Source organism: Ceratotherium simum, chromosome 21 (genome assembly GCF_057802395.1).
Source record: "Ceratotherium simum simum isolate JZ-2026a chromosome 21, ASM5780239v1, whole genome shotgun sequence".
Classification (NCBI taxonomy): domain Eukaryota; kingdom Metazoa; phylum Chordata; class Mammalia; order Perissodactyla; family Rhinocerotidae; genus Ceratotherium; species Ceratotherium simum.
The window spans coordinates 36409440-36436218 of record NC_141920.1 but is presented as its reverse complement, the minus strand read 5'-3'; the positions used below and the strand labels follow the sequence as shown (position 1 = coordinate 36436218).

General features: G+C 40.7%; 1 protein-coding gene across 8 annotated transcripts in view; it reads right to left on the bottom strand.

Moving 5' to 3' along the window:
• PLCB4 (phospholipase C beta 4) overlaps positions 1 to 26779 on the bottom strand; it is a 385664-nt gene that overhangs the window by 218228 nt on the left and 140657 nt on the right. For 4 of the 8 annotated variants that reach the window (XM_087445596.1, XM_087445599.1, XM_087445595.1 and 1 more), the window contains one exon: positions 26604 to 26662. The exons of 1 other annotated variant lie outside the window; for it this stretch is intronic. Coding sequence is in view for 2 of the 7 variants with exons in the window: in XM_087445593.1 (XP_087301719.1) it covers positions 20198 to 20329 (132 nt within the window). In the remaining 5 variants the exon portion in view is untranslated. Of the gene's footprint in view, positions 1 to 16970; positions 17129 to 20197; positions 20488 to 26603; positions 26663 to 26779 lie in introns of those variants that run through there. 3 more of the 8 variants (XM_087445598.1, XM_087445593.1, XM_087445594.1) reach the window with 3 other exon arrangements.

Below are 26779 nucleotides of genomic sequence, written 5' to 3'. Positions count from 1 at the left end.
GATCCCAGGTCTGGACCTACACTACTTGTCAGCCATGCTGTGGCAGCGATCCAAGTACAAAATAGAGGAAGACTGGTACAGATGTTAGCTCAGGGCGAATATTCCTCAGCAAAAAAGAAATGTATTTTCTCACAGTTCTGGAGGTCAGACGTCCAAAATCAAGGTGTTGTTGGCATGACCACATTTCCTACAGAGGCTCTAGGGGAGATTCCATTTCTTGTCAATTGGTTGAGGCATTCCTTGGCTTGATGCCACATCAGTCCAATCTCTGCCTCTGTCTTCACATCCCCTTCTCTTCTGTGAGTCAAACTCCCTCTGCCTCTCTCTTATAAGGATGCATGTGATAGCATTAGGAGTCCACTTGGATAATAATCCAGGATAAGCGCTCTTCCTCTCAAAATCCTTAAATCACACTCACATCTTTTGCTCCATGAGGTAACATTTACAGGTTTCAGGGACTTGACATGGATTTCCGGGGCCATTTTTCGGCCAACCACAAAGCCCTTTGTCATGTGATTCTGTGGCTCTTCTCATCAAGGGGTGGAGTCAGTTGCCTCACTCCCTAAATCTGGACTGACCCTGGCACTTATTTTGGCCAACTGAATGCAGAAAAGAAGTGATCTTGCGCCAATTCCTAGCCTAGGTCTCAAGAGACCTTGCCCACTTCCAGCCACTCTCTAATTGTCAATAACAAGGAAATGTTTAACTAGACTAACTTAATATAAATTATGTATTATTATGCGAAAAACCCTGCCTCCACCATGTGAACAGGCCTGGGCTACTCTTCTGGGAATGAGAGGCACATGGTCCAGTCAACTCATCCTCAGCCTACAGCTGGCCAACTCCCAGAGGTGTGAGGGAGGCCATCCTTGACCAGACAGCCACCAGCTAATGCATCAGCTGATGTTCGAGCAAGCTCTGCTGCCATCAATCAACCCCCATTCACTTACTCAGAACTGCCCCGTGCACCCACAGACTCAAGAATAATAATAAATGCTTCATGTTTTAATCCACTGATATAGGCACCATAGTGCATTTTCTTTATTGAAAGAAAAATAACGACTACCACTGTCAGAATTCGAGCGCTGTAAGACTGACTGCATGTTATTTTGCAAATTCAAAAGGGAAATTCATTTAAAGAGCAAATTTAAACTTTTCAGCAAAACAACAACAACAACAAAATTTAAGTCTATCTAAACACTCCTTATTTTATTGATCATCAAGTAAATACAGTAAAGTCCTGAGTAGATTGACAGATCTAACAGGGCCAGGAGATTTACTGCCTGATGCTCAATCACTCGTAGACTGAAATTATGCCATGTGTGTGGCCAGTATTACCTATTCGTTTTTCTTCAGGAGTTAAGAATGAAGACCAGCTGATTTTCATCTCCAAAATTAAGTTTCCAAAAGTAACTAATCTCAATCGGATCCATAGTTCTGATAAAAGCTAGTCATCAGATTAAAATTTTTCCATGATTAAATCTTTGTCCTTACTAGCAGAACTAAATTGATTTCGAGTTCAAGTTTCTCAAAAATATTTTGGAAATGTCATTATGTTCTCTGCGACATTATATGGCATTCTTTTACAGCTTTTTAATTGAATTCAATTTGCAATGGGAAATGAAACCTAATTCTCTTGGAGGTTTCTGGTAGATGTGGGAAAGTTCATCCGGGTAAAGAAAGAAGAAATGCATCATGACTAAGATGCAATAATATTGCAGAAGACCATCCCTGAGAGCTTAAAAGCTGACACCTCAAGAGTAGGGGTTACAGAGAGGGACAAGACATCATCGCTCTCAAGTCTTCTCCCATACCTGACAATTAACTGACTATTCAACACCAGCTTTTGGTTTAAACAACCTCTGAATACCCAAGATACACAGAGAGATTCAAGTCCTAATAATGTAAAATAACATCTAATGAGGGCTCACTATGTTCCAGGCACAGTTCTTATATTTTACATGAATACATTCAATTAAGCCTCATAAAAACCCATGAGATGTTAATTAATTTAATAATTATTCCCATTTTACAGAAAGAAAGCTGAGGCATAAAGTAGCCTCACAGTTATAAAGTGGCATAACCGGGATTCGAACCCATGTCATCTGGTTCTAAAGCATCCTCTTAACAACTCTGTTTTATTTCCTCTCCTTCAAACCCATGTTCTGAAAAACCAACTTTCCAGATAAGCTCAAGTTTAAAAAACAACCAAAAGACTATGAAATTTTCAAAAAATAAAGAGCAAAAATCGCAAATTCAAACAATTTTAGAGAAGTCATAAAGGGCCTTGAAAAATAATCTGCTCCAGCCCCCTGTTGGCAAACGCCTCTTTAAACTGCTCCTTCACACACACAGGCTGGAGGACGGGCTGCATCAGAATCACATGAAATTTTCAAATGCATCTGACTACCGTTGAGAATCACAAAACCACTCAGAACCCCCGCTGAAGTCATTTATTGACAGGAAATCTTGCCTCTTCCTAGGAGAAATTTCTTCTGGGTTAATTTGAACAGCCATGAAAAACAGCTCAGCAGAATTCTCTTTAAATAAAATCCTCTAAATTCTTAATCCCACCAGTGTCCTCCTCTCTGGGTTCACCAAGTCAATTTCTTTAACCTTTCTTTCTAGAATTTCTACGCTGCTAATGATCTTGATTGTTCTTCTCTGAACCCTCTACAATTTTTCTATGCCTCTTTTCAGACATACAGGACAAAATTAAAATACAGGACACTCAGTTAAATTTGATTTTCAGATCGACAACAAATAATGGTTTAGTATAAGTATATCCCATGTATAAGTATGTCCCAAATATTACATAGGACATACTTATACTAAAAAATGACTTGTTACTGATCTGAAATTCAAATACGACTGGATACCCTGTGTTTTTATTTGCTAGCTATTCTCTCTCTCTTAAATCTGTCAAAACCACACACAATCTGGGCCAGCCCCAGTGGCCTAGTGATTAGGTTTGGCACACTCTGCTTCAGCAGCCCAGGTTCAGTTCCCGGGCACCAACCTACACCACTCGTCTGTCAGCGGCCATGCCGTAGCAGTGGCTCACATACAAAAAGAGGAAGATTGTCAGTGGATGTTAGCTCACGGTGAATCTTCCTCAGCAAAAAAACACACATACACACACACTCATATAAATCATCTGTCTCAAATTTGAGCATGCATCAGAATCACCTGGAGGGATGCTAAAACGTAGACTCCAGCATTTCGGATTCAGTGGGTCTGAGGTGGGGCTTGAGAATCTGCATTTCTAACAGGTTGCCAGGTGATGTTGATGCTGCTGGTCTGGACATCACACTTGGAGAACCAGTACTCTCCCCGATTTAGGTAGAAGATGGAGAAGGAGCACCTCCAAGTCTGTAAAAGCCCCAGCTGAACTGCATCAACTCAGAGGAAAGCATGAGAATCTCACCCACACCCACTGAGCCTTCAAGTCCCCTTCCCTCACCCTACTAGGAGATCAGAAAATGCCTGACTTAAGAAGGTCCAGCCATTGTTCATATTGGATTAGATTCCCCAGATGGAAAAGACCTCTTTAAGGCTCAAATGAATTATCATCCTGAGGCAAGCTTGTCAAGGGACCCATGAGCCATCCCTTCGTTTTCATTTGCCCCTAAGAAAGCTTGCCCCTTGTCCCCAAGGAGGAGCCTGGAGGGGGCTCCCTCCCAATTCCCCTTCTCAACAGGTGATCTCCTCATAATGACTGTTCTGTTTTATTCTCTGACCTTTCTCCAACCAGTGAGCTCTGGGGAGTCTCCTAGACCCCCAAGATTGACCAAATAACTGTCCGGTCCCCCAGGCACAATATTTGGTACAAGAGCCTGTGGCAGATTGCTTTGATGTCTCCAGTTAACAGCCTCTCTGTATCCTTTTCCTTTCTCATGTAACTTTGAAGTCTCTTCCCATTCTGACTCTGAGGGTGGCCTTAGGACTTGTCTTCGCCAACAGAATGAAGCAGAGCGCCATGTGCCAGTTCTAAGTCTAGACTTCAAGAGGCCTGGCACTTCTGCTCCTTCTCTCGGAACTCTGCTCAACCCATGAACAAGGCTAACCTGACAGGGCATGAGAGATCACATGGAACAGAGCTGAGTCATCCCAACTGAGGTCATCCAAGATTGGCCAGTCCCCAATTGACCCACTAGCTGATCACAAATGTATCAGTCAGCCCAAATGGGCCCAGCCCACACCAGCAAAAATGCCCAGCTGGCCCAAAAATTTGTGACCAAAAATAAATGTTTACTGTTATAAACTGATGTTCTGGAGTGATGATTACTGTGACCATGGATAACTGATAAAGTGCCTGACATTCTGGTCATTCCTCAGCTCAACTCTCTGATTCTAATGACTTTGTCAAGACTCTTCCCCGCCTGGCTCCTACCAAGACCTGCTCTCTAGGGAAGAAGCTATCCTCATTTTGGCCTCTCCAGGTTATTCACTTGGCTTAAAGCGCCCCCCATTCCCATTGGTACTCTGGGCATAGTCCTTGAATGTATCTGCTGATTCATTGCACAACTATCCTGAACTGGATGATCATATTCAGTGTTGGTCAACACTGATCTCAGTTCTTTCATTTCCTTTTATGCTTGGTCAACTTTGTTTCCCATTCTGCTTTTGGCTCACTGGTTTCTCTTATGGGGTTATGAGTGTGTGTGTGTGTGCGCGAGCATGTACATGCACACTGTTACTGTTTTGCCATGAGAGAAATAAAAGAACGATTGACAGACTGATTTGCCAATCCCTGCGTCTCTGACAGCAAGAAATGCAAAGAAGGTGTATGGATGAATGGGCAAGAGAAATAGGGAAGAGCGGAGACAGGTAACAGTATTCACCCATATTTATTGGTATGGAAGAAATCAGAGAAGCCTTCCCCATTCAAGTGAGTAGTTCCTTTGTAGTTAAAGCAATAAAACTAATCCCACTGGAAATTTTTTCCTACTTATTTTTTATTTGCTTCCTGTTTGCTTATATTTCAAAAAAAAAACTAAGCCTAAATATCTCTTCCACAGGTATTATCTTCATTCCATAACCTTAAGAAAAGAAGGGGAATGGAGGAAGGAATGTAACTGATTCAATGGACTGGATAAGATTTCTGTGACTCAAACAATTCTTTGCTACCTGGGGAAGTTCTGTGTACCCCAGGCCATCAGAGCAGACCACAAAAGTATAACCTAAGTGGATGGGGTTGCTGGACTGATCACATGTGTTCGTCTCCCCTCCCACCCCGACCTCCTTCCCCTCCAGATTCCCCCGAGGCCCCCAGTGAATTGAAAGTAAAGGAACAGAGATGACTGATCACTGAAGAGAAGAGAAAGAGTCAAGAGCAAACAAGATTAGAAGATAGAGACAAACAAGCAGGTATAAATGTAAGATCTAAGACCAGAGCAGGGAAAGCTGCAGTCCAGAAAGTCGCAGGAGGGGCGCGCGGTGGGCATGGCTTGGAGCTGCCTGGCGCAGAGGATAGGAGGAAGAATCAAGCTTCAACACAGCACCAAAGACTTAAAAATGGTTACATAAAAAGCAAATGTTAAAAAGCTGAGGATATTGACAATGAACTGGGGTTGCAGAGAGAATGGAAGGGAAAAATGAGCAGAAGGAGAAAAGACGAAACGGTATGGTTAAGGAAATCACGAGACATACTTAACATTCATACTACGCATCCATTAAAATCTAGTTTGTAATGAATATATTCATATTGAATGAATATATTGCATGGGAAAACTATCATGATATAAGATGTGAAAAAGAACAAAGGAAATGCTCTAATATTTGACAATGTAAAAGCAAGAGGATTGTTTAGAAATGTAGGAGTGAAAGAAAGAATGTTCCAGGGAAGGATAGTGGATCAAACACCAGCACCGTACATGGAGGAGGGAGTCAAGAAACACTTCCAAATGCTGAGAGAATAAGAAAACAGAGGTTCAAGAACATTATGTAAACTAACACAGGCCACTATCAGAAGGACTATGCATAGTAATGTATCAAAAAAAAAAATCACAGTTGTCGTTTATATGAGTTAAATCCTCATTCATTAAATAGGTCAAAAGCTAATGTCCAAAACTGATCAATTGAGTACTGGAGGAGAAGCATACAATTTAAGTTATAGCAATAAACAGCAGAAGAGTTTAAAACAGAAATGGTTACGCTGATTAGCTGGGAAGGGGTTGTGTGCAAGATTTGATTCATTTCGGCATGTCTTTCTTCACTATTTTTTTTTTACATATGCATACATTACTCATTAAAAGTAAAACTAAAATGTTACACTTTCCCTACTAAGTAATTATTCAACACAGATGACCCAGTTGGCAACCCAGAAGCACAGGAGGGCATTTCTTGAGATAAATCAGAAAGTCCCTCAAATGGAACCTGATTGTCAGCGAGCACCATCATTTGTAGCATGGAAAACTGTACTAAAAGCCTCAGTAATGAGGAGCTGCTGACAATTCCACTTTCCTTTTATGCCCTGGAAAATCACGGAGACAGGTATTGTGTTATCAACATCAGTCGAGGCAGCAGCCACCCAGAAATGCGGTGTTGCCCAGAGACAGTGTCATCTGCAGAAAGAACTCAAAAGGTAAGATCAGATTTAGAAATCAAAGGCCATGCTGTTTCCCAGCATCCTGCTCTCCACTGAAGGACAACTACGCCTACGTACAGATGTGTCCCTCTGGCCAGTTCACCTCCTCCTCTACAGCACAGGCGCAGCAGCCCATGTCCATAGACCCAGCGGTCCCTCAAGCCCTTAGCATAGGACCATGTCATTTTCAGAAACCATCTCTGTGGCCCATGAGCTATTTGCTCATAGTGAAGTGACAACAGAATGCCTTCACGGTTGAATGTTACAATACTATATGCTGGTGCTACGTCCACAGGCTGCAAGTTCTTCCTACAATATCCCCACCCCCACACCTCCTCGCATCACCATTCCAATGCAGCAGCTCCCAAGCTCTCACCTGAACTACTCCAGGAGCCTCCTAACTGCTGTGCAAAATCATCATTTCCTTCTTCCCAAACCCTAGCCCCTGCTTCAAGCCCCACAACCAACTTAATTGTCTCAACCCACAGGCTTCTACATGATTATTCAGAGCACCGCTCCCTTCATGCTATTCCATTCCTGTCCTGACAAAAAACTTTCTTTGGCTCCTCACTGCCCACCACACTGTGTCTCCAAGAACGTTCCAAGCAATACTAAGGCCCCCATTAGTTCTTATAAAAATACCAAGAAAAGAAAGAAAGGATTCCATGGAAAAATAATTTGGAAAACATGGCATACTGTAACTCCCATTGGGAAATTCAGAGTCTTTGTGAACGCTTTGGGTTCTGGGAACCCGGTGGTAAAGAAAAGTGTCTAGCTTTGTTTAATTCAGCATTTCACTTCTGCGCAAAACATCTATTAACACCACTTGGAATTCCTCTTTGTTGAGCAAACTTTGGCAACACTGTGGGTTTGTGTTCTTAGGAGCTGTGATAGAGTGTGGTGCTTCTCAAACTTGAGCATACATAAGGACCACCTGGAGGGCTTGCGAAGATCCTCATCTGAACCTCATCCCAGAGATTCTGAGACAGTAAACAGAGTGGGGCTCGAGACTGGGCATCTCTAACAAGCTCCCAGGTGATGCTGCTGGTCCCTGAAGGATACGTTGAGTAACAAGCTCCTTCAGGAAAAAGTCCAAACTCCTTAGCACAACATTCAGGCTCCTTCTTATTTTAATCAGACCCTCTTCACTCTCCTTCTCTCCCATAACTTAGCTGTTGTTATCTTCTTTGGCAGCCCAAAGAAGGAGCCTCATATAGGACACCTCCTTTTTCCTATATCCTAATTGTCCTTTCCTGCCTCCATCATCTCCCTCTGTCCAAACCCTTCTATCTTCACAATCTGGAACAAACAGATGCTTGGCTAGCTTGTCTTTACCTTCTTTACACACTTTAGAACTTTCTATCCTGATTTGTAATTGCTTATTTGCATTGCTTAACATCTACTGTAGTCGAGAAGCTGTAGGAAGGCATATTCTGTGTCTGACGTTTTTAGATGACAATATCTGGCAGAATGCTTTATAAATAGTAAGAGCACATAAGCATTTGATGAGTAAACAAATGCATGGCGATCAACAGCAGCTGATCTGAATTAGGGGAGACCCTGATTAACTCTAACTTGCGAGACAGATGCGCAAACCTGCTCTGGTTAAGTGAACTCTGCTAAATTCAAATTCAAATCAGTGAAAATCAAAGCACCTCCAAGGGCTTAGACATTATACTGCCCCAAATGGTTTGGAATTGTTTACTGCTCAACATGAGCAGCTGTTCATGGTGGCTCAGTTTAGAAATAAGAGAAAATGATCCCTAACCATACAGAGATAATAAAGGCTATGGGTGTGTGGGTGTGTGTGTGTAGAGACTACAGGTGATTTAAACATACATACACAGCTCTTGACCTGGGAGGTGGTTACATGGGTGTATATACATATAAAAAGTCTTGAAATATGACATGCATTTTCCGGTATGTAAGTTATATTCCAATAAATAAAACACAGTGGAGAAAAGTGAGAAAAAATAAAGTATATAATACAGAAAAGACCATGTTTTAAAGTTCTTATTTTGTCTTTTTTCATTCATTCTCTCTTAAGACCTGTGGGAAAGTGACCCATTATTCCACCATCTGTATTTTTGTGACACAGCAAATGTATCATTAGGGAATTATTTAGGGAAGTTACCACAATAAAACTATCATATAGGTATCATGATGACGTACATAACAAGAACAATCTGTATGCTGCTGGGTAAATAACACATATTTCAGTTGTCCTTTCCCATGAAAGAAAGGATCTTGTTCTTTTGTTTCTTCCCGGCCAAGTTTTATCCAAAATCATAGAACCTAACGGCTTTGGAGGAAACAGCATTTGGCCGTTGATCTCATCTGACATTGTTAGTTTCCATAGAAACTCTTGTAGAATGCTCCTGTTTGTCTGGACTAAGTGCCTCTCCCATCAATTCCAAATGAGTCCAGGAAAACCCTGCCTTGGCGTCTGACATCTCCCAGCCCTGCTCTGTTGCAGAAGGACAGAAGAGCACTTAAGTCAGCATCTGTTACCTTTATCAGGAGAGCTGTCTCCATTACGGACACACAAATGAAAGATTAAACACTGCCTTGTCCAATTAGCCTTGGTCTAAATAGGCTGTTCCCCTGCAGGACTCTCGTAAAAAAACATCCTGAGATTTATATTGAAAAACTAAACAAAAAACAAAACGAAGAGGAGAGCCTGGATACTAGAAAAGGAACCCTGTGTCCTATCAATTTATATCATTACATAATTACCAGCAGCCTTTGAGAATAATGTTTTTCTTATTGCTGGAAGGTTTTTCTTCCTTGCTCTGGGAGGCGAACAGCAACAAGAATTTCAGGCCTCGGAAGAAAGCACAGACCTTATAGGTCATTTAAACATTCTTAGTTTTATCTAGCATATGTGCTCACCATAACCAGGTTCTCCTGTGCAAACATCAAGAGACAAAATTAATCTATGGTGTAAGAAATCAGCAGAGAGGTTACCCTCAGGGAAGAGACAGTGACTGGAAGGGGTCATGAAGAGGGCTCCCGGGGTACTGGGAATATCCTGTTTCTTTTCCGTGTTAGCCGGGTGCATTCACTTCATTAAAACCAATGAGCTGTCCACTTACGATTTGTGCACTTTTCTAACTGTATGTTTGTTGTACTTCAATAAAGAGATTTTATTGAAACAAATAGACAAACCAAGGCATCTAGGCAACTCAGATATCTGGCCTGGAACAGATAAAGCAAGCACAGCCTGCTAAGTTTCCTGCTGTACTAAACTGCAAAGGTAATAACAAGATCCAGACCACTCACTTGTGAAAGATGCCAAAAACCATGACTGTGGAGTCTCAATTACGTTCATTCTTCTTTAGTAAGAGTTTGTCCACGAAGTGTCTGCCCGAGCCTTTCTTACCCACTGAATGATGTAAACCATCTGGTGTTTGTATGGGATTATCTGTCCAACAACCTGCCTCTACCTCTCGAAACTTTGCCAGCCCAGGCTGACTGGTCCTGCGTAAGCCCCAGGATCAATGTTAGGCCATTCATTGTCTTCCCAGGGATTTTTGAAACAGAATTGGGAAAGTGGTCTGTCTTTCTGGATGGCTGAATCTATAATATGCATGGTTTGTTGGCTGTGGGAAGTCATGTTTCCACTAAACGGAGAAGAAGTCCAGTCTACAGAAATAGAGTTGGTTTACATCAATTGCAGTCAAGGGGTCTTAGACACTATTATATATTTTTCTGTAAAATATGGATCAATATATTTTAACATGTATGGCCTAGCAGAAGCAAAGATGAGGTAAAGACGCTTGACTTTTTAACCTCAAATGATATTTTTGTCCACCCAACTTCAGTCACCCCATGCCCATGGGCATTTGCTTGATCTTGAAATCACCAGTAACTGTACTCCCTTTAAAAATCATATGCAAGCATCCCTTCCTTGCCCAATCATCTGTTATCTTCTCTACTATTATAACTCCAAGTCCAATAATTCCCAATCTCACTGAGACCTACCATTCATTGACTCTACCACTCTTGTTATCCATCACAGTCCTCAGGTCTCCCTTCCCTTCTTACCTATCCTAAATTCCATTGTCCATCATGCCTTACAACCACTCTTTACACTGTTGACTCACTCTCTCTCCATCATACTCATTTTGCCAATTCCCCAACATGGTTACACCTAATTCTCAGTCTACTAAGCAACTGTGCTCATGGAGTTGAACTAGGGTGGAGAAAAACTCACAGCCAAACGGACCAGTCTTCACTCTAAACTTGGCCACAAATCTCAAATGGACACTCAAAGATTGTCCAATAATCCTTATGTAGTATGTTTACTCCTCTCCCTTCTAAAATGATTATTTTACATGGTCTCCTGAAGCTTCTAGTCTCTACTCCCTGTGCCCCTTTTCAATGATAATATTGCCTCTAACCCAACTTCTTAAAAGTATCAATATAAACAGACTTCAGTTCCTCACCTCTCTCTCTCCTCAGACCACTCCAATTAGAACTTTTCCCTCTTGTGAAGGGCCTCAGTGATCTCCCTATTGTCAAATTCAATTGTCATCTTTCTGTTCTCATCAACCATCTCAACTGTTTTGACCCAATGAACCATTCTCTCCTTCATGAAACATTCTCTTCTCTTGGTGACAGCAATTCCACACTCTCCTAGTTTTTCTTATCTTTCCAGGCACTTGTTCTCAATCATGACCTCTTATGCCTTGCTAACCTCTACATGTTGGAGTGATCTGGGGCTCTTCTCTGTGCATTCTCTCTTCCTAGGTGATCTCATACGGTCTTCAAGCTTTAAATGCCCTCTATATTTCCATTCCTCACATTTCCAATCCTAGCTCATATATTCAACTGCTCCAGACTCATATCCAACTCCTTACTTGACATTTCCACTTGAATACTTACTAAGCATATTAAACTTGAAAGCAGAACACTTGATTTTTCAAAAAAGAAACCCATATTTTTCCTATAGTCTTTCCCATATCAGTAAATTTCTCAGGCACTGTTCAGTCTGGCATCCTAGGAGTCACCTTCAATGCCTCCGTTTCCCTCACTATCCATATCCAATTCATTTGCTGCTGGCATGGCTTCCAAAACGGTTTCCAAATCTGCCTACTTCTCTCCATCACCACCTCTGGCACTCAAGTCTAAGCCACCACAGTCTTTTTTTCTTGGGTAATCCAACAGCCTCCTAACTGGCTTATCTGCTTCCAATCTTGTCTCCAACTCCACACCCTCAATTCATTCTCCACTGCAAGAGTGATTTTCTAAAATATAAATCAGATCTTGTCTCATAATGACTTCCCATTTCTCAAAAAACAAAAACAACAACAACAACTTAAAGAGAGATGTCAAAAATAAAAATCTCCTTACCAAGTTCCAATGGAGATCACACAATCCAGCTGCTGCCCGCCTCTCTGACTTCATCCACCATTTGCTCCCCACTGGCTGCTGTTATCTGAACACAGCAAGCTCATCTCTACCTTAGGACATTTGCACTTGCTGTTTCCTCTGTCTAGAAATTTCTGCCCCTCGTTCTTCACATAGCTGGCTCCTTTTTATTATGTGGGTCTCGGCTCAAATGTCACTTTCGTAGTACCACCTTCCTTGTCTATAAATCCAAATGAATCACTTACCCCACCTCAGTCAGCCACCATCATATAATCTCTTTTTATTTTCTTAATGTTTATCACTACATGAAATTGGCTTGTTCTTTCCTTTGCTGACTTCTTTATAATCTATCTCCCTCTACTAGAAAATATTCCTCTATAAGATCAGGGATAGGTCTTGCTCACCACTTCCAAGTGCTTAGAACAATGCCTAGTACACAGTAGACACTCGATAAATACCTGCTGAATGAATGAATAAATCACAAACATAAAATACAAAAGATGAACATTTAGAAAACACTAATGAAGAGGGAACTATAAAGTTTGTCTGGGTCAGCATCATTATCATTTAATAACAAAAAGATGAAATCTGAAACTCATTTCTGAATTATCAAAACAAAATTAAAATGAGATGCATTTTAGTCACTCCAAGCAGACTATGATTTGGCTAAGAAGCAAAACAAAATCTGCTTCCATTTTAGCATCATCAGCTTTCGACAATATGAATCACTGTCTCTAGCACTCTGGGGGAATGAATGACATCTGGGAATTAATAAACCCTTTGATGCTAAAAGAAAAGAAGTTGCTCTTACTAAGTTATATCCAGTACTGAATTCAAATAAACAAATGACAAACATATTTTTCTCTCAGCTTTATCTTTTCAACCATCAGAGAGTAAACAGGCCAAAACAGGATTTTAGCAGCAGGTTCTGAATAGCTGCTATAGATTGGAAACTACTGGAAACTATTCCAAATAGATTAGAAACTTTCAAATAATTTTAAGACACTGCTTTCCTCCTGTTCTTATTTTTTGTCCCCTCTAGAATTTGTATAGTATACATAAAACATTTACCCATTTTTAAAACACTCTGACTTTTACCAAAGAATAAGATTTGATTGATGTGAAATATGATCTATGAATCAAAAACCTCTTTACTCCTTTGCACTGCATCATATTGAAAATGACATTAATTTTATGCAGCTGTCACTACCATAGTTCAGCTATGTAAGTGAAGTTTCCACACTTTGGTAAAGAATTCCCCAAATTTGGTTTTAATTAAAAAGACTTAGTCACTTGAGCCAGGTCTATAATATAATATGACTCTAAACGGTTTACTTGCTCGTTCTTGTGCACTGTTTCTAACAATGGACAAGTTAGAGACAACTATGCCTCAAATAAGCTTCTAGAGAGCTTTAATCTTTTCAAACCTATGTCATCTTTTGATAATCATAAAAATTTTACATTGCCCTAATGGTAATGTCTGTTTTATGAGAAACATGGGCAATTCCCTCCAAACTGCCAAATTTATTGAGGTATATGCTGTAAGTAATAAAATGCACCCATGTAACTAGCACCACAAACAGGATGTTGGAACTTTTTCCATCAACCCAAAAGTTTCTTCAGCACCCTTTGCCATCCCTACCCCCATTACATACACACACACCAGCCACAAGCAACCATTCGGCCACAATCTGCTTGCTGTCACTACAGATCAGATTTGCCCGTTCTAGAACATCCTATAAATGAAATAACACAGCATGTACCCTTTTATGTATGGCTTCTTTCACTCATTAGAATGCTTTTGAGGTTCACTCAAGTTGTTGTTTGTATCAGTAATTTGTTCCTTTTTTTATTGCTAAGCAGTTAACCCACTGCATGCATACATCATCATTGGTTTATCCACCACCTGTTGGTGGATACTTTGTTTTTTCCAGTTTTTGCTACTATGACTAAAGTTGCTATGAATATTCCTTTACAATCTTCGTGTGGACAAAGTTTTCATTCTCTTGGGAAAAAACCTAGGCATAAAATTGCTGGAATCATATAGTTAAGTGTATGTTTAACTTTATAAGAATCTGCCAAACAGTTCTTCTAGGTAAATGTACTAAAAAATAGGTTTATTTTTGCTTTCCAAATATAAAACTTTAATACTGAAATTTTTAGACTGCACACACAAGTTTCATTTCTCTGCCCACGAGATGCTAACATGTTCTTCTCCATTTCCACGGTAAGTCAGTGCACTGGAGCCATCCCACAATGGGGCTGAGGAGCAGCTGCCGTATACAGTATTTTTTTAATACAAAATACTGAACTACTTAGATGGAGGGTTCCCTTAACAGAGCCCCACGTGGGTACCAAGCACTAGTAAATCTGGTGAGAAAGAGGTAATTCTCTTCTAAGAGGGTTTATATGAAGCATATTCCCCCATATAAGGTTAGTTACAGTTGAATTTTCTGAACATCCTCCCTACATAAAATCCCAGAGACCCTGTTCTCCTATTACAGCGGCATGAGGCCGTCCCCATGAGATAATGGCTGGCAGTTTCCACTAAGCTACCTTATTTCCAGAGGCCACATTCTAAGGAGGATAAGGGAAGAAAACTGAGCTATTACTCAGTGCTCTCCCGACTAGGATCTCTCCCAGTGATCTGGGTAGACAAAGCTATGCAAAAAAGTAAGACACCCACATTTGAAATAAAAGTTTTGATTAAAGTATTCATCCAGATTTGGGAATAAAGAACCACCACTGATAAATAAATGCACTTGTAATTCCTTTCCAGATTGTTATTTTCTAATTCATGAATATCAGCAAACTCTATCATGAATATAAAATATAATAGGCCACAGAACTTCTACTGTCAAATAATTCTTGTCTCAAAGCCATTCACTTGAAAGGGTCTATCTACCCACTTCTTGAATCTGGGCTGGCCTGTGACTTGCACTGATGAATAGAATGTGACAGAAATAATGGTGTGTGCTTTTGCACTCTCGCTTGCTCTCACTCTCACTCTCTCTCTTGCTTGCTCTATGTACTTTGCTACTGCCATGTGAACAAGCCCAAACTGGCCTGCTGGAAGGCAAGAGACACACAGAGGAGAAATGGGCCATCTCAGCTAAGACTATCCTAGAAGAGGCAGCCCTCAGCATACACAGCAGTTGACCAGAGATCCATAAGTAAGCCCAACAGAGATCAATAAAACTTCTCATCCAAGGCCAGCCCAAATTGCAACCCACTAAACTGTAATACAAATAAACGGTGGTTGTTTTAAGCCACTACATCTCTGGGTTAGTCTGTTATGCAGCAAAAGCTAATTGATCCATTGATCAAGCTAGGGAAATAGTTTTTTCCTATTAGTAGTGCACAGATTCTCCTCCTACAACTTCTCCCTAGTCCTCATTGCCCTGACCCTTGACCCACTTTTCTGGCTCATTCATCCTACTTCATCTGTGCTCTTCTTTACCCCATGCTGCCTCTTAGGGGCTGAGTTGTGTCTCCCCCAAAATTCATATGTTGAAGCTTTAACCCCCAGTGCCTCAGAATGTGATTGCATTTGGAGATAAATACGTATGTAGCTGCTTCTAATTCTGTTCTAATTAGGGTCAGGCGAGAAACACTTATCTCTTTCTCATACCTGCCCATTGTCCAAGTGTCTACGGGTTAAAGTAGCTTTCTCCTGCCCCCCAGTAGCAATCTTTCAGCTTCTATTACATGAGGACTTTAAGAGCCATCTGGAAATGTTTAAAGAGCAGTTACTGAGGATTCACAAATAAGAGTTATTTCCTAAAGGAAAATCCCACATAGTCTCCGCTACTCTCAAAGGAATGGACCAGAGGTCAAACACGCTGGAAACAAATGTGACTCATCCCAGCAACCAATCCCAGCAAAATCACCTGCCTCCTCCTCACTCTGTCTCACCACCTTCTGACTGCTTCCTGATTTTGATGCCTACATCACAGCTTTCCTTTACATAAAAGAACGTTTTAAAAAAATTGTTTATATAATTGAAGACAATGACTAATACAATTGAACATATGCATCAACCAGAGAACAATATCTAGTTATCACAGCAAATGGGAAGGTCGGACATTTGCTCTTTTCCAAAAGGCTCCCTTGGAATTCTAATGAGCAGCTTTAACCCAACAGCCTGTGCGCTGGCTTTGCGTTGAATACCACCAATGCACTTCTCACCAAGGTTCCTAGGGAGTAACTTTAAGCAAGAAAAGCCTCTGGATCCTAGCATGCATATAATAAACCCCCATGCAACCACACAACTATTCACCGGGTTGCTGTTTTCTCCTGAGCTGCAATACAACAGTTCAAGAATCACTAAAGGACAAAAGGATAATAAAAGCAAAAGGAGGAACAGCCTGGAATAGCCAAAATAATAGTGGAAAAGAAGAACAAAGTTGAAAGACTCACACTTCCTGATTTCAAAATTTACTACAAAGACACAGCAATCCAAACCGTGTGATACTGGCATAAGGACAGACATAGAACAACGGAAGAGAATTGAGAGTCAAGAAATGAACTCACACGTCAAGGCCAATTGATTATTGACAAGGATACCAAGATCATTCAATGGGGAAAGAACAGTCTCTTCAATAAATGGTGCTGAGACAATGGATATCCACATGCAAAAGAATGAAGCTGGACCCCTATCTCACACCATATTGAAAAATTAACTGAAAATGGATCAATGACATAAATACAAGAGCTTACAACCACAAGACTCTCATAAGAAAACACAGGGGTAAATCTTCATAACCTTGGGTTTGGCAATGGATTCTTATAAACAACAACTAAAGCAAGGGCAATAACAACAAAAGAACAGACAAATTGAACTTCAAAATTAAAAACTTTCTTGCATCAAAAGACATTATCAAGAAAGTGAAAAGACAACCTACAGAATAGGAGAAAGCATCTGCAAGTCATATATCTGATAAGGATAAAGTATCCAGAATATATAAAGAACTTTCACAATTTAACAACAAAAAGGCAATCAACTCACTTAAAAAACGAGTGAAGAACTTGAACAGACATTGCTCCAAAGAAGATATACCAACAAGCACATGTGGCCAGCAAGCACATGAAAAGATGCTCATCATTAGTCATCAAGGATTGCAAATCAAAACCACGTGTGGTACCATTCCACATTCATTAGGATGGCTATAATAAAAAAAAAAAAGGAAAATAAGTGTTGGCAAGAATGTGGAGAAACTGGAACTCTCGTACACTGCTGGCAGGAATGCAAAATGGCGCAGCTACTGTGGAAAATAGTTTTGCCATTCCTCAAAAAGTTAAACGTAGAATTACTATATGACCCAGCAATTCCAATCCTAGGTATATACCCAAAACAATTGAAAAGAAGGACTCAGATACATGTACACACACATTCATGGCAGCACTATTCACAACAGCCAAAAGATGGAGGCAGCCCAAATGTCCATTAATGGATGACTGGATAAACAAATGGTGGTGCATACAATGGACATTATTATTCAGCTATTAAAAGGAATGAAGTACTGATACATCCTATAACATGGATGACTCTTAAAAATATGATGACTAGTGAAAGAAGCCAGAGACAAAGGTGATGTATTGTATGATTTCATTCGTATGAAATATTCGAAATAGGTAAATCCATAAAGACGGAAAGCAGATTGGTGGTTTCCAGGGGCTGGGGAAGGAGAAAATGGGGAGCAACTGCTTAATGGGTATGGGTTTTCTTTGGAGTGATGAAAATATTTTGGAACTAGATAAAGGTGGTGGTTGCACAAGACTGTGAGTGTACCAAATGACACTGAATTGTTCACTTTAAAATGGTTCATTTTTGTTAGGTGAATTTATTTTCAATTAAAAAAAAAAAAGCAGAAGGAAGAAGAGAAGACCACACAGGCAAAGCAGCCTAGGTTTTTAAGTAGGACCAAAGCCCCTGGGAATGACAGAAATGGAGTACCAGGACACTGGTGATGGTGAACACAGATGGAGGGAAGAAGTAGAAATAGTGTGAGCACACGAGAAGGAGGTAGCTGGGATATAGGGATGGTTTTCCTAACTGAAGAGTAGCATCTGTATGCAGTCTAGAATCCACAGAAGTGTCACTTTGTAACAGAGGGCAGAGCACCATTAGGTAGGAGAAGGACCCTAAAGTGAGAACAACCTGGTCCCTGGAGCGTCTCAACGCCAATCCTTTGCAGACTCTTTATTCCTTTACATTTGTACAGAAGAGAGAGCAGAGGGCCACAGAGGAGAAGAAAGAGGCAAGTTAACTAGAAATGAGTTCTGAGCCCCACAAATATCCTTGGGAAAGGAAAATGGGAGTAAACATACTGAGTATTTACAATTAGACAGGTCCTATGTATGCACCATCTCCTTGTAAAGAATTCCAAAAACAAATGAAATAGATTTTACAGATGGCAAAACCAAGGCCTCAGGTTTCAGAGCTCACATTCTTCCTACCCAATTATAATGCACCCAGCAGGGTCAGAAATTATAAAAGTCACCAGGAGCTTCATCCAGTTTTCCAATGAACTAATTGTTGAGGGAAGTGGGTTTGACTTCTATTTTTCTATCAGCTCAGTAAGGGCTCTTTAACATATTTCCAATGAGAGATGATCCAAATTCTAGACCACTGTATTATTATTCAAGGAGTATCAAAACACTACCACTGCATCAGTTCCTTGCTGCTTAGTTTTTTGTAAGAGTATTGCCTTCTCCCAGCCACCTCAATGCTCACTGTAAAACCACACGGCCTCCAGCCACATGGGAAGGGTCAGAAGATCATGTCAACATCTTCACTGGCAGAGCCACTGGAGTCCTTCTCAAACTGCTCTCTTCCTGCTTTTGTGACACTTGATTCCCCCCACAGGCCACAAAATACGGCAGGGAATGAAGCAGCTGATGTGCAAGGTGGTTACGGCCCAAGGTCACTGGCTAGTTCCTCTCCCGGGAGGATTTATTTTAGTCCTCAGGCCTCAGCATGCTGCCCTTTCCCACCTGAGGACAAGAAAGACAAGATCCCTGCTCCTCTTTTCATTTCAAAAAAGTAGTAAGTACTTTTCAAATGCAACTGTTTCCACTGCCTTTCAACACTTGACTGATAAATCAAAAAAATAAAATAAAATAAAAGGACCAGGGAGCTAAATTGGATTTGTTTATTTTTACCTCCCTCTGACAGAAACAGACCAAACAGAACAAACATCTCCATTGCAGGGGGAAAAAATCCATATTTCAGGTCTGGAAAAGATTCAGGAGGCTCAATTCAAAATGGGAGAGTATCGCACATGTGAGGGGACAAGAAATTCTGTCTTTGGAATAAGAAGTTCTTGCTGTCACGACCACAGGGTCCTTGGGAATTGACACACAAAAGCAATTTTAATATCACCATGACTTCAACAGTAGCATACTCACAAGCAACATGTGAAAAGCCCAGTCAAAGAACTAAGAAATATAAGGGCAACAGCCAAAATTTTGTATACTAAACTGCTAGACCTTTTCTAGTTTCTTCAAATCTTTTGGGAAACAAATTGAAACAAATAACATTGCTAATACAAATTTTAAAAGTCTGTATTGAAACTTTTTTTTAGACTGAAAAAGAAGACAAGACTTAAGTATCTGCTAGAGTAGAAAAATGACTTTTTTTCCAAATGAATCTCACCATAATTTTACGGTTAATGCTTTTCTTCTCCAACACTTTATTTTTAAAATAAAGAAAAGTTGATTTTTTTTTTCTTACGGTCAACAACCATATTCCCACCACCCAGCTTTTTTGAATATCTAGCCCTTTATCCATCCCTCTATCCATCCATCAGCTCTTTTTTTAAAAATGTATTTCGCAGTAAATAAGTTGCAGAATTCAATACATTTCACCTCTCAACTCATGCTGCTGGCATTTTAATCATTTCTAGTTGAAGGCTGTGACTTTGCAAGAAGGAGGGAAAGGAAAGTAGGTGAAAGCTCATTATTCACCTAGTTTCAGGGCCCCAGTTGAGGTAAAGACAAAATTCTGGCAAACGATGGAGATCTTCCTACGTAAAGCAGGAAGAACAAGATTTGGCAGAACGCTGACCCTGGCAACTGTTAGGAAAGTTATCTTTCAAAAGTCATGGTGTTCACCCCAAGCCCTTCCTCCCTTCTTCTAATCACCTTGGGAGAAGCCCAGTTCCCCATGGGGACCAAGAAATAGAGCAACAGCCAGCCACCCTAGAAATGGAAAGATTGTGAGAAAAACCTTACAGTTGACCAAGGTGGAGAATTCTCTCTTCTGAAGAGGACATCTCTAGGTGGTAAAGGTGTGCCCCTATGGTAAGAGGAGTAAAGGGTTAGAAAATTCTTCCTTCCCTTTGTTTTTGCTCTTTTCTCTCCCATCACTCAATTCCTCCACAAATCAAGAAAGGGAGGAGAACATTTGAGACTGGGACGTGCCCACCACTTGGGAATGCCGCTAATAGTAAACACCAAGTGAAGATATGAAAAACGGATGGAAGACCAGGGCTGGCCATTCATTACTCAAGCAGAAGAATTTAAATTTTCTTAAAGGCAGCCAGTCCACCTTACCAGATAAAGGAAGAAGAGAGCCATGGTGCAGAAGTGTGCCCAGGAAAGATTGGCATGTTCATGCTAGAGCATTCCCAGAACACGGCTAAAGGAGACAAGATGCATACAGTGGTGGCATTGCAGAAGGTCCCTGTGTATTTCCAACATTCTCTTCATACAATGTGATCTGAACACTCCTCCCACTGAGAGGTGGGCTTTTAAGTCTCCTCCTCTTGAAACTGGGCAGGCTTGTGACTCACCTATAACCACGTAATGTGATGGAAATAATGCAGCATGACTTTCAAGGTCAAGTCATAAAGTGAGGCTGCTTCCACCTAGTCAGCTGGAATAATCACACTGGAACCCACGTAAGCAGCCCAACTGCCTCAAAGCCGCCATACTGTGAGGAAGCCCACAGGTGCCCATGAAGAGAGACCACATGGAGAATTCCTGACACCATATGAAGAGAGAGCAAGCCGAGGCAGCTGCTAGCTGCTCCAGCGTCTTGCCCTTCCGGCTTCAGATGCCATCTGAATGCAACTGCATGCGAGATCCCCAGCCAGAACCGCACGACGGAGCCCTTCCCAAACCCCTCACCCACAGAAACAGGAACAGGTGAAAAGGTGACTGCTGTTGTTTCAAGCCACTACATTTTGGAATGATTTCTGACACAACAATAAATAACTAAAATAGACCCCAGCATACAAACCGGATCATGATGCTATCTCACTTCATACACGGCAAAATCCAAGTCTTTGAATCTGGTCTCTATCTAGCCACTAACTACCTTTCTTTCTTTCTTTTTTGTTTGTGAGGAAGATTAGCCCTGAGCTAACATCTGTTGCCAATCCTCCTCTTTTTGCTGAGGAAGACTGGCCCTGGGCTAACATCCGTGCCCATCTTCCTCTACTTTATATGTGGGATGCCCGCCACAGCATGGCCTGACAAGCGGTGCATTGGTGCGCGCCCAGGATCCGAACCCCTGGCCACCGCAGCGGAGCGCACGCACTTAACCACTACACCCACTAGGCCGGCCCCCACTAACCACCTTTCTGTGTACTTAGTACTCCAGCCTCATCAGTTTACATACAAGTACCCCAACTTTTCTAGAACCTTCTCTCCTAATACACATTACATACATATACACATATATTTTTTCTATTGCTGAAGACGCCCTCCTTTCCTCTTAAAATCTTTCTACGTTTTACCCTTCATTCAAGATTCACTTTCTTCCAAAAAGTGATCCTAGAATTCTGCACTCCTGAAGGTGATCAGTGACATCTTAGCTGCCAAACCGACCATTTTAAGCATAATTCATGCCTACAGGGCACTAAGTTCAAAAATGCAAGGAGCAATGGCTTATCAAGGACAGATTAGCTCACTTTCTTCAGACAATAGTGCCACCTCGTTTCTTTATTGAATATGTTACCAAGCTGAGAGATCCAGGAGCGCTGACACGAAGTCTTATTTCAAAGGAAGTAAACCTCTTACCAGAGGTTTTGTATAAGATTCTAAAGTGCAGTGTCCAATACAGTGCCACTAGCCAAATGATGCTTCTGAGAATTTGAAATATGGCTAGTCTGAATTGAGATTTCTTGTAAGTATAAAATATACACCAGATGAAAAAAATGTAAAATCTCAGTAATGTTTTTATTAATTGCTGAAATGATAATAATTAGGATATGCTGGGATAAATATATTATTAAAAGTAATTTCAACTGTGATCTTGGACTTCCCAGCCTCCAGCTCAGGCTACTATAACAACCTACTGTTTTTTAATTTTTTTAATGAGGCTACAAGAAAATTTAAAATTGCACATGCTGCTCACATGATATTTCTATTGGACCGTACTTTTGTGCCACACTGAACTGAAGGTGCCCCAAGGAAACACCATGTATATTTTCCTAAAAGGTTTGTGAAAAGAAAACACTCTTAAAGGCAAAGGTGAAATATTAGGAAATAAAATTTAAAAGCATGGTTAAAAGAGATGACAATGAAAACTAACAGAGTTAGTATGTATGCTTGGAAATGCTTCTAGCAAGAACAATTGCCAATCATACCATAATACAATATCCCTGCCTCTTTTCTCAGGGCACCTAAATCATTATCCACCATGACATTCACCTAAGGAAAGCTTTGAAATTTCAGATTTTGGGTTTTTTTTATCTCTAATATATGTAGAAATTCTTTTTTTTTTTTTATGTATTTCTTTTTTTTTTTTTTTTTTTGGTGAAGAAGATCAGCCCTTAGCTAACATCCATGCTAATCTTCCACTTTCTGCTGAGGAAGACCGGCTCTGAGCCAACATCTATTACCAAACCTCCTCCTTTTTTTTCCCCCCAAGCCCCAGTAGATAACTGTATGTCATAGTTGCACATCCTTCTAGTTGCTGTATGTGGGACATGGCCTCAGCATGGCCAGAGAAGCGGTGCATCAGTGCGCACCTGGGATCCGAACCCGGGCCACCAGTAGCGGAGCGCGCGCACTTAACCACCAAGCCACGGGGCCGGACTATGTAGAAATTCTACTCATGGAAAATTACCTAGGTGTCTCTCAACACTGCAATCACTTTAAGACTTAGATATTTGAAGCAGTAGCTTATTACCCTCTCAAGGGAAGAAAATGAATTTATACAGCTTCTGAAAGTGTTTAACTTGCAGGAGAAAATGGCCTAAGGGATGAAAAATGTGCTGTAAGAGTGAGGAAGAGAGTGCAATGGCATGTGTCCAGGCAGAGCAGACACTCCAGTGTCCTGTCCAGATACCACCAGGTGCCTTTTAACTGTCCTCTGCGCCTACCGCCAAGCTTTTGTGTGCTTTGCTTCTAAGAGATGGCACCTGCAAATTTCTTAAGAGAAATATCCTTCAACTACTGGAGCTGTTTTACCTACAAATGCAAAGAGTCAAGCGCTCCCAAGTTTACAGGCAGCCTCTCTCCCACCAGCCCACAGCGAATGGCAGACGCAGGAATAGGGAAGCCCAGCTCCCTTGCCTGGAGCAGAAGGAACAGACTCTCAGAAGCAATTGTGCTCCAGAGCTCCCCCAGGGATCAGGCTGAGGTAGGGATATTGCTGGAACCATCCCCTGCTTGGCTTCTTCCCTTTACCTCTCCTTCCCAAACTTGCTAGTTTCTCCTGGGAACGTTGTCTTAACAAAACACTTGTGCAGAAATCCTCATCTCAGGTCTGCTTCTGGGAGCTCAACACAAGACACTTAGCAGGCATGAATGAGCTCTAAGAAAACGTGAAACCAGATTCTTGTTGTTGTTGTATCATGGATAAGAGTTTCTATAACACTTAAGAATTTAAAATAAATGCACTAACCACAGTTTAATAAGCAAGAAGTATCTTTGTTCCTAAAGAGTGTTGCAGCAGCCCCTGAACATAGGTCTTAGACCTAGAAAAAAGAGGCTAATAACTAGAACAACATCTATATCTCCAGGTGTGAGAGAAGTGAGAGTAGCCTGTAATGCTCCAAAGAAGGAGTAAAAAGAAAGAGAATTCAACATTAAAGTTTGGTGAGCTTCATACCTGACACTAATGCTATAAATTCTGTAGAGAATCAATACTTAATAAAGACAATTTCGAATCACTCAGAAAGGAAGAAAGCACCCCCCAACATTAGGTAAATTTTTCAAGAAAGTAGTGTATCTTCCAAACTGAAATACTACAGGGGAGAAGGTATCAAGGGTTGTTTTCTTTCTTTTCATAAAACTTGAAGACAGCCTTTGGTTTGACCAGACTGATACATTTTTCTTTACCAAGAGTCATTCTGAAGCTAGACACATAAGAGTGAGGGTAATTCATCCCCAAATAGTCATTTTACTCTCTATATAAATATTTTCTATTTTAGGAGTTTATTGCCTAACATTGATAAAAAGCTAAGTTGAATGTGACATTAATAAGCAAGATCTAAAATACATCTTATGCCATTACAGGAATTAAAATATATTCTGAATGCCTATTGTGGATGGAATAGGCCTAAGAAAACCTTTAGAACTAAAGTATAGTCCACTGTCAGAATCAGGAGGAAATAAAGCAGGCATTCAGACAAAACCAGAAAAGTTCAAGTTCCAGGGTCCAGATGTTTCTTTTTTTGTGTGTGTGTGAGGAAGATCAGCCCTGAGCTAACATCCATGCCAATCCTCCTCTTTTTGCTGAGGAGGACTGACCCTGAGCTAACATCTATTGCCAATCCTTTTTTTTCCCTTTTTCTCCCCAAGGCCCCAGTAGATAGTTGTATGTCATAGCTGCACATCCTTCTAGTTGCTGTATGTGGGACACAGCCTCAGCATGGCCAGACAAGCGGTGCATCAGTGCATGCCCGGGATCTGAACCCGGGCCGCCAGTAGCGGAGTGCGCACACTTAACCACTAAGCCATGGGGCCGGCCCCTTGATGTTTCTAAGTTTGAGTATGGGAAGACATTATAAAAAAATCAGATTTAAGTTCAATATTTTAAAAAACCTCATAATATAAGATATCCAACAATTGAATGTTGCAGAGCAGAATGTTTTTATTTGTAGGAGAGGATGGAGGGAAATATACAAGAATTCTCTCTTTGCCAGGAGGGCAAGACTAACACAAAGATAGCAATCAACAATCTGGTGACGTGTGGGACACCGGGTCTGATCTGGTTCTATTAGGTGTGGGGATGGAAGAGGAGCCCACACACAACGTTAGTGTCCCAGGACCTGATGCCATCCAAGTCTTTGGAAAATGAAAGGCAAATGGCATTTATACCACTTAGTATAGAGAAATTTCTTCTTGGAACTTAAAATATTTAACAAACAACTTCTAAACTCTGGTGGTCTTTTGGACTCTGGAATCAAATGTTTATTTTCACTAAGCACATAATTGTTCATAGGAACCATTTATATTACAGCCGACGAAAAATGACCTATTTTTTAAGGATAATACAACTATTATACAGAGACAGTGGATCGTCCAGAAAAATGTAAAAAAGAGTAAAAAACAGATGTTGTGTCTATACTGATACAAAGTTGCTAAGAATTATTCAGCCCCCAACTCCAGTTTGCCTGCTAAGACAGGGTTTATGAGTCATCTTTGGGGAGCAGTAAAATATAGTGCATTTGACTAAAAATAAGTAGGAACATTCAATAATAAATCTACTTTTTCGATATTCTTGTGTCATCATTAAATACTGATCACTTGGAGGAGTGTCAGGTAGAGTGATTCTTCCCTCCCCTCACAGAAAGGCCGAAAGAAAATCAGTCACGGAACGTGCCGGAAGATAATGGAGTGTCTGACATGACATGCAACACGGTGAAGAAAATATCATCGATTTTAAATGCCTGGGACCTGGAGTTCACCTATTGGTGAACAGTAAAGTTGCCGGTTATCTTTTTCATGTTATCACTATAAAATGACTTCATGTCCCTTGAAACAAAAAATGATACATAGTCCAAATTTTTTTACTTATAACAGCAATTAGAAAATAGCAGTTTGATAAAGGGCTCAGAAAAGAATAATCTCTCATATTCACTAGGATTTTGGCTCTAGAATAAAGCATTGGCAAGTTATAGTTTATAAATAAAAAGATTTGGCCATAAAAGTTATTTCCGATCCCCATTTTAGCATTTCTTTAAAAGGCTGTAAAAATGGAACTTTAGAGGAACACTGAAAGAATTTATTTACATCATTTCCATAAGTAGCTCCCACAAAACAGAGGGTGGATTCCAGCTGACACTGAGCATAGTTGTGATTTTTCACATCTGTGAGAATCTTCTTAAACAAAATGTGCATAGGATTAGATACAAGTCACATACATTTCTCCTCAGAAAGAACTGCAGAAAACAGCAACTTAAATAATATCTGATGCTTACTAAATGCAAGCAATCCGACCAAAGACAGCATGTAGAAATTCTGGCAAAAGATGAAGTGCCCAAGGTTGGTAGAATGAATAAACTCGAATCTAGAAAATGCCAGGAGGTCAGTGCTCCACTACACGAAGGAAAATGTCTGTGAATCAGTTTTGAGAGGCATTTCAGATAGGACATCCATGTGAATGAAGGGATTCATTTTACAGACTAAAAGTTCTAGAACTCCACAACTAGCAACTCTTAACCACAGCATGCAGAGTACTTACCAGCCGGCTCTGGACCAACTCCTACTGATGTCCGCTTAGTCAAACCACAGCGCTGTCCTCTGTGAAACAAGCAGACACAGAACAGAGAAAAATCAATGTAAAGGACTTTTAGAATTCTCATGGAAAGAAACAGCCCTTTGCACTTCAAAATCAAAATCTGTAATATTTTTTTAAAG